General features: G+C 62.3%; 1 protein-coding gene across 1 annotated transcript in view; it reads left to right on the forward strand.

Moving 5' to 3' along the window:
- Window positions 1-221: 221 nt before the first annotated feature.
- SLC12A9 (solute carrier family 12 member 9) overlaps window positions 222-8,317 on the forward strand; it is a 37,515-nt gene continuing 29,419 nt past the window's right edge. The window contains exons 1-2 of the mRNA XM_019532529.1: window positions 222-231; window positions 2,290-2,515. Coding sequence (XP_019388074.1) covers window positions 222-231; window positions 2,290-2,515 — 236 coding nt within the window. The remainder of the gene's footprint in view (window positions 232-2,289; window positions 2,516-8,317) is intronic.

Raw genomic sequence — 8,317 nt, forward strand, 5'->3', positions numbered from 1 at the left:
CCCCCAGTTCAGCTCCGTGCCCCCCGTGGCTCCCACTTCATCTCCGCAGCCACCTGAGCCCAGGACCCCGGCGCTGCCCAGACTGGGAGACTGGCGCCACTCGTGCCCCCAGCCTCACCCTCTGCCCCCATTGTCTCTCCCCGTGAACACCCCCGCCAGCCCTGTCTGCAGCCAGCCCCCAGGCATCGCTGTGCCCCCTCCCGTCGGCGAGTGCCGGGGCCATGGTGCCCGGTAAGTCCCCACTGGCCCAGCAGGCTCAGCGGGACAGCCCAGCCCCGCAGGGATGCTCCAAGACCCGGTGCCCCCTGCTGCCCCGGCATCCCAGCCCTCCCCCCGCTCAGGTGCCCCCCACGGTTTCCCTCTGCCTGCTCTCGCTCCCCGGCCCCCCCGCGCGCCAGCTGCGTGCATTCGGCGCTCCTGTGCGAGCCGCACATCCTGCCCAGCCCCAGGCCTGGGGCCCTGTCCCCACGTGAGCTGCTTGTTCCCGGGGCCTGTTTGTGCCGGGAGTTCCTGCAAGGACCGCGCTGTGGGGGCAGGGCCGAGCTCCCCGCGCGGTCTTTGAGCGCCGAGTGGTCTGACTAACGTTTCGCTCCCGCTGGACGCGAGCGCGGGGCAGGACGCCGCGGCGCCCGGGTTTGCCAAGCCGGGGCTGCCTTGGAGGGTATCGCCTTGCTCTGGAGATGGTCGCCACGTGAACGCTGCCCTCCGAGCCCCGGGGAGAAGGAAAAGGAGGCGCAGGCCTGGCGTGTCTCCTAGGCAGGTGGAGGGCCGATTCCGGGCAGAGGGAGCTGGCAGGGAAATGTGGAAGTAAAACTGCTGCTCTCTTTCACTTTCTGGCTGCCGAGAAGCGGGGGCGCGCGCTGACTCCTTGCTGAGAGCCCGGCTCTGAGCTGCTTTAAAGTTTAACCCGCAGTGTCTCCATGCACACCTCCCCCGGCTGTCTCGGAGCCAGGCCAGCTGGGGGGCGCGCGGGCCCCCTGCTCTGGGGGGGGCCATCTGGATTCGGTTCCTCTGTGCCAAGCTCCCGGCTGCAGCCCTGTCCTGCCACGGAGCTGTGATGGGGCCTGAGCCCTGCACGCTCTCGCGTGTAGGATGGAGGTGCGGACCTGGCCCCCGTTCTGCCGGGGCGCTGGAGGGTGCTGGGGCTCCCTGGGGATGCCGGGGCAGAGCTCGCCCTGCAGGGTGCCTGCTGCTGGTGGGCTCTGAGCGGCTGTGGCACACGCAGGCGCAGCAGGATTGCGACCCTGCGGGGTCATGTGCACAGGCATGCTGTTTGGAGACTCGTCTACCCCCAGCCTGGCCTGCCCTGGGCCTTGTGCCGTCAGGGCCTGCCTGGCCACCTCTCCCTCCTGTGCACCTTGGCCTGGGTGATGCTGGAGGGTTTGCAGGAGGGGGAGCCCTAGCATGCAGCCCAGCAGCTCCCAGCACCGTCGCCTTATCCGATGTGCCGGGGGAATTCTCTGGGCTTTCTTGTGGTTGAGCATCTCTCTCTTCTTCTGAAGCCATGAGGTTCCTTTTGACCCTGGTCTCTGCCCTTGTTTAAGTCTGGATTGTGTAGGAAGTCCTGGGCAGGCCACGACTAATTTCCTGTGCCGCGATCCCCCTGGCTAAGCAGCCCGGAGGGCTGTCGAGGGCAGCTGTAGCCGGGCCCGGCGCTGGCTGCGCGGTGCGGTGCGGTGCGGTGCTCTGCTCTGCTCTGGGGGGCCCCTTGCATTCCTCCCGGTGGGGCTGAGTGAGGACGCTCCAAGCTGTTGCTCTTAGTTGCCAGTGCAGCTGGCCCGGGGGTCCTGGAGCTGGTGGGAAGCTGCCGGTGGCGGGGCTGGAGGGGCGCTGGGAGGGGCCGTGCCTGTGCATCTGGGCTCGGGGCCTGAACCGGCCAGGGGCATCTTCCACGCTGCTGCCTCTGGGCTGGCATCTCCGGGAGGTGGCCAGGCCCCGAGCGCTGGATTCTCTGAGGCTCCCAGCGGCCTCCCTCGACTGCCGGTCCCCGACGTCTACAGCTGGGCGCCTGGTCCCCAAAAGTGCCTCGTGATGCCGGAGGCCGCGGCACTGTGCCGCGCGGTGTTGGGGAGGAGGGGAGCAGCGGCCGGGCGTTGCCCCCGGGCAGCTGGTTGGCCCCACGTGTTGCTGCCTGGTGAATTCAGCAAGCCCCGTGTAGCGCAGGCCGCGGCACAAAGGCGCCAGTGTCCCGGGCCCTGCTGCACCCGGTCCTGGCAGGCACCGGCAGGCTGCCTCTTCTAGGTGCTGCACCTCCGTAGTTCCCCTTTGGGGCCGCGTTTCCTGCCGCAGGTCCAACTTCCTCCTGCGACGGTGCTGAGCTCCGAGGAACAGGCGCCGGCCTAGCTACGTGCACGACAGAGGCTGGGCTGGCCTGCCCGGTCGCCTCGGGCGAGGCTGTTCTGCGCTGGGGCGTTGGCTCCGCTGGCCTCAGCCGTGCTGCCCCCGTGCAGGCGATCCCACCTCGGCGGGTGGCCACTTGCAGCCGGGACGGAGAGAAGCTGCCCGTGCCCCAGAGGCGAGTGTCGGAGGGGCTGAAGGGCCGACACTCAGCGGTGGCTGGGGAAGCCTGGGAGCCCTCGGCAGGCTGAGCTGGGAGGAAGGATTCCGGGGTCGTATTTGAAAGGCTGCCGCGAAGGTGAAGGAGAGCGGCCAGCGCTCGGGGCAGGTTTCATAGTTTCATAGTAGCTAGAGTCGGAAGGGACCTAGGTAGATCATCTAGTCCGACCCCCTGCCTTGGCAGGAAAGAGCACCGGGGTCAGATGACCCCGGCAAGGTGCTCATCTAACTTCCTTTTAAAAATCCCCAGGCTAGGAGCCTGCACCACTTCCCCTGGAAGCCGGTTCCAGGCCCTAGCCGCCCTGACTGTGGAGTAGCGCCTCCTAATATCTAATCTAAACCTACCCTCCGCCAGCTTGTGACCGTTATTCCTGGTCACTCCTGGCAGCGCACGGGGGAACAGGGACTCCCCCAGTACCTGCTGATCCCCCGGTTGCGAGGCCGGGGGTTAGCCGCTGTGCACGGATTTCTATTCAACCACAGGAAGCGCGTTGATGTGTCGGAGCAGGAGCGCCATGCTGGAGCGGGTGGCCCCAGCCAGCCATGGGTCTCCAGCCGGGGGGCTCAAGCGGAGGTCGGACAGGCGTCTGCATGGGCTAGCTCAGGAGCCGGGCGTCCTGTGTGCTGGGCTCGGCGGTGGGAGTGGGAGCTCCTTGCTGGCACCAGGACTGAATGTCCTCAGCCCACCAGGTCTGATGCCCCAGCGGACAGCTGTGCTTCCACCTAGCGGAGGGCAAGCGGGCAGCTTGCACATCCCCTCGCCCCTGAACGCGCACACACCAGTGTCCACACTCTGCATTTGCATCTCCCAGCTGTGCAAACAGTTCTCCCTGCCTCCCCTCCTGCCCTCTCGGTCTGAGGCTGTCTGAGGACAGGCTGCTCCAGCTCTCGGTCACCTCTCAAATTCCTCCGGTGAGTGTTGGCGCCGGCCTTAGCTGCACTGACTCAGTGCTGACTGCAACACTACTGGCCTGGGGCTGTCCTCCTCCCTCTCCTTCCGCTCCTTGGGTACACAGCACTGCTGGGCAACCAGCATGGCCTCCTCCCTTCCTACGCATCTCTGGTGCCCTCCCATGGCGCGGCTGGGGTGTCTGATCGGAGCTTGGCCTCCCCCGCCCCGCCGCCAGTGCCCTGCATCCCAGAGTTCGCAGGCGCCTGCTGAATTCCCCAGGACCGCACAAGCTGCCCTGCCCAGGCCCAGCCTCTCCGGCAGGGACGGCTAGGCCCGCTGGCTCTGTCTGCTCCCGTCCCTGCTCGGTGCTGGGGCAATCTCTCCCCTGGCTTGGGCACCGGGACTGCAGCAGGTGCCTGGGCATTACTCCCTGGGCATCTGGAGCTGGGCTGAGAACGACACGTGCCAGGCTGAGGGTGCCCGAGCCCTCGTAGACTGCTGTGTTGCTGTTGTCAGTGGGCCTGCCCCCAGGTTTTCCCACACAGAGCCTGTGTGCAGGGAGCCAGGAATTAAAGCCACCTTGAAACGCTGCATCCTGGCCCCCAGCTGCCTCCTGTCCCGCGGCCTTTCGACTGTCGGCGCGCAGAAGAGTCAGGCAGGCAGGGCCGTCAGGAGCTCGCACCAAGTCCAGGCTCTTGCTCGAGGCAGACTTAGCCCTGACTAACTCATCCCAGCCCAGTGCCTGTCCAACCCGCACTTGAAAACATCCAAGGATGGAGACGTCACAGCCTTGCTGTGTCCCAATCCTAGAAAATGAGGGTTGAAAGGGACCTTAGGAGGTCGCATCTAGTCCAACCCCCTGCTCCAAGCAGGACCAGCCCCAGCTACATCATCCTAACCAAGGCTTTGTCTACGTGGGTCTTAAACACCTCCAAGGATGGAGAGTCCACCACCTCTCTGGGTAACCTGTTCCAGTGCTTTGCTACCCTCCTAGTGAGAGAATTTTTCCTGATATCGAACCTCAACTTCCCTTGCTGCAGCTTGAGCCCATTGCTCCTTGTCCTGTCGTCTGCCCCCACTGAGACCAGCCCAGCTCCAGCCTCCTTGCAGCCCCCCTGCAGGGAGGTGAAGGCTGCTGTCAAATCCCCCTCGGTCTTCTCTTCTGCAGACTAAATCAGCCCAGTTCCCTCAGCCTCTCCTCACTAGTCATATTCCCCAGGCCCCAAACCATTTTCATTGCCTTCCTCTGGACTCTCTCCAATGTGTCCGCATCTTTTCTGTAGTGGGGGCCCACAACTGGACACAGGACTCCAGGTGTGGCCTCCCCAGGTCAGAATAGAGGGGAGGAATCACTGCCCTCCATCTGCCGGCAACGCTCCTCCCAGTGCAGCCCAGGATGCCGTCAGCCTTCTTGGTACCACGGGCGCACTGCTGGCTCCTGTTCAGCTTCTTGTCCGCTGTCCTCCCAGGTCCTTTTCTGCAGAGCTGTTGCTTAACCAGTTGGTCTCCAGCCTGTACTGGAGACTTGCCCACCCTCAGAGTGGTCTAGTGGTCAGAGCATCAAGCATTGACTGTGGGCATCAGGCGTTGACCACAGGGGGGTCGATGCCTGACCACCCTCGGGGTGCAATAGTTCTGCCTTATCCAGGGGCTGGCAGTTGTTTTGGGCAGAGGGCCACTTACTGAGTTTTGGCAAGCCATCAAGGGCCGCATGGTAGGCAGCCCAGGGCAGATAAATATTAATTTTCTAAATTTTTTAAGGGCCAGATAGAATGGCCTGGCGGGCTGCATTTTGCCCACCCCGGCCTAATCCCAGGATTAAATTTCCCCCGCTGCAGCTTGAGGCTATTGCTCCGAGTCTTATCCTCTGCAGCTATAGTGAAAGGAGGGCAGGGTAGAGATGCACCTTTGTAGGCTAACCACACATGATGCATGTATAGAGCACAGGCTTCCATGAGCCCGAGTTCACGTCATCACGTGCTGCGAAAGGACAGCGTAGAGCAGAGCGTGAAGCAGGGCGAGTGACTAGAGTACAGTAGGCAGGAAGGCAGGGCTGGGGGCCCACAAGCAAAGCATCCCTAGGAGCAAAAGCTAATCTAGGTGATATGATGGGATTGTCTCTTTGTAAGCCATGCTCAATGCAGTCCTGTCTGCAGGGGGATTTCTTGTTCCGCAGTTTCCCATTCAAAATAATTGTCAGAAATTTACTGCCTGATGTCAGCGATAAAGTGTCAAGGGAGGCTGCCCGGTGTAGAGCAGGTCATGGCATGGGTGACATTGGGGCATCCTGAGCCGCCAGGTTTTGTGGATCGTGGGTAAGAAGTAGGAGGTGCCTGGCCTGGGTTCCCGGGGGCAGAAGCAGTAGCCCTCCCCCTCCTGTGATTGCAGGCGTAGCTTCTTTGGGGGCGCCTGCACTTCCTTCCGCCTTCGGGCTGTGCGGTCTTGTCAGGAGGCGGTGAAACCATGCTGAAGGGCTGCCTCGGCTCCCCGCGTGCGTGCTGCTTTGTCCACGAGAACAGTGGCATCCGCCTTGCCAGAGTAGAGCGCGATGAGAAACTAATTGTCAAAAATTTACTGCCTGATGTCAGCGATGAAGTGTCCAGGGAGGCTGCCTGGTGTAGAGCAGGTCATGGCATGGGTGACATTGGGAGAGTTGCAGGTGGAGGAGCCCTGGATGCTGTACTCCTTGCTATTCGGTCCAGTGATGGTGCGATCTGCCTTGATACCGGGGCACAGAAGGCGCCTGAGTCCATTGCTCGGTCTGGCGCTCTGGTGAGGCAGGGAGTTGGGTAGTCTGGTGCTTGAGCGACGCCGTTTGAGGTTGGGGGCTGCCTGTAAGCCGTGGCTTCCAGGAGGGGTGGGAGGCAATTAGAGATGTGTCTTCGGTGTTCATGCCAAGGTTTGCAGGTGACAACCAGAGGGACTCGGTTGCTTTTGTCATGGGGTGGGTGGTGGAGCAGGCTGGAGCAAGGTCCAAGCCTGGCTTTGTTGATTGGAGTGGCTGCAGGTTTGGGGTTGTGTTGTCACTGCAGGAACCCCTGCTCCAGGTCCTTAAGGTGTTCATCCCTGTTGGTGGGATCAGGGCAGATGACAGTGGGTTTCAATTTGTGCTCCAGAGACCCCTCGGGGTCCACAGACTATGCTAAAGATGACTGATCGATCAGAAGTATGTGAATACCCACACTTACAGTTCAAAGGAGTCTGCGCCTCCATTCGACGTTTCCAGAGGTGTCTGCAAATGAAAAAAGGTTGAAAAGGACTGCAGGAGACGATGGATCTAGCGGCGGGCTTAGGGGGGAAACTGGTGGCCTGAAGGTAACTGTTGGGCCATTGGTTTCCGATACAATGTGGTAGCAATGTAGCCACTGCAAACCTTCACTGTGGTGTCTAGGAAATGAACTGGCTGCGGGGAGTGTGCCACACTTAGTTTGGGGTGGGCGGAAGTTGGTAAAGTCCTGGGGGAATGTCTCCAAAGTTTCCCTTCCCCGTGTCCACGTTACGAGGATGCCGCTGGCGTAGCTGTGGTATACCAGGGCACGAGAGAGCGGCCGCAGAGGAGGTGAGCTTCAAGGTCTGCCATAACTATGCTGGGGTGTTGGTGGGCAGACGTGTGCTTACGGGGGCGTCGTGCGTTTCTTGGGATGGGGAGTCCGCGGACGTGAAACAGCTGTGTGCGGACAACGCGGGAGCGCGTCATGCAAGCAGATGTTTTCTTGCCAGGGATCAGGGGCTTCGTGGCTTGTAATCCATCCCTGTGGGGGGATGTTCGTGTACGGAGCCGGGGCATCCGTGGTGGCCAACGAGGTGTTTGCTGGAAGCTCGTCCGGTCTCCCTATGAAAGCTGAGGTGTCTTTCAAATAACTGGTGGCTCCAGCGCCACGGAGGAGTCGCAGAGCCAGGCGTGATGGGGCCACAGCCAGAGGCAGCGGGGCATCCTGAGCCGCCAGGTTTTGTGGATCGTGGGTAAGAAGTAAGAGGTGCCTGGCCTGGGTTCCCGGGGGCAGAAGCAGTAGCCCTCCCCCTCCTGTGATTGCAGGCGTAGCTTCTTTGGGGGCGCCTGGACTTCCTTCTGCCTTCGGGCTGTGCGGTCTTGTCAGGAGGCGGTGAAACCATGCTGAAAGGCTGCCTCGGCTCCCCGCGTGCGTGCTGCTTTGTCCACGAGAGCAGTGGCATCCGCCTTGCCAGAGTGGAGCGTGATGAGAAAGTCCGTCTCCACCCGCCTCGTGGCCACCCTCCGGGGAAGCAGGAGACCTGGCGGAAGAGTGAGCAGGAGGGGGCAACAGGGGAGGCGCTCTCATCGGGGCAGTCAACTGGGGTGCATGCACGTGGAGCACGGAGCAGGAAGATGTGGAAGTCCTTGCCCAGTCATGGAGCGACGAGGTGGTGGGAATAGCAGAGACTTGGTGGGAGCCCGCGTGACTGGAGCACCGTCATGGATGGGTGCAAACTGTTCGGGAAGGACAGGCAGGGAGAAGAGGAGGAGGAGGACTTGCTCTGTGTGCAAAAGAGCCGTATGATTGCTCAGAGCTCCAGCATGAAGCTGGAGACGGGGCTGGGTTAAGGTCGGAGGGGCGGGCAACAGGGGTGACACTGCGGTGGGGATGTGCTATAGACCACCGGTCCAGGAGGAAGTGGTGGATGAGGGTTTCTTCCACCAGCTAGCAGAAGTTTCCCAGCCACGAGGCCTGGTTCTCATGGCGGGTTTCAGTCGCCTGCAATCTGCTGGGAGGGCAACACAGCAGCGCACCGGCACTTAAGGGAGCCCACCCCTGCCCCAGCCCTGGCACAATCTGTGGGCAAGGCACGAGCCCCCAAGGGGACACTTGCCTGCCTGTACACTAATGCCAGGAGCCTGGGCAACAAGCAGGA

The sequence above is a fragment of the Crocodylus porosus genome, unplaced genomic scaffold, assembly GCF_001723895.1.
Source record: "Crocodylus porosus isolate Cpor-Errol unplaced genomic scaffold, CroPor_comp1, whole genome shotgun sequence".
Taxonomy (NCBI): Eukaryota; Metazoa; Chordata; order Crocodylia; family Crocodylidae; genus Crocodylus; species Crocodylus porosus.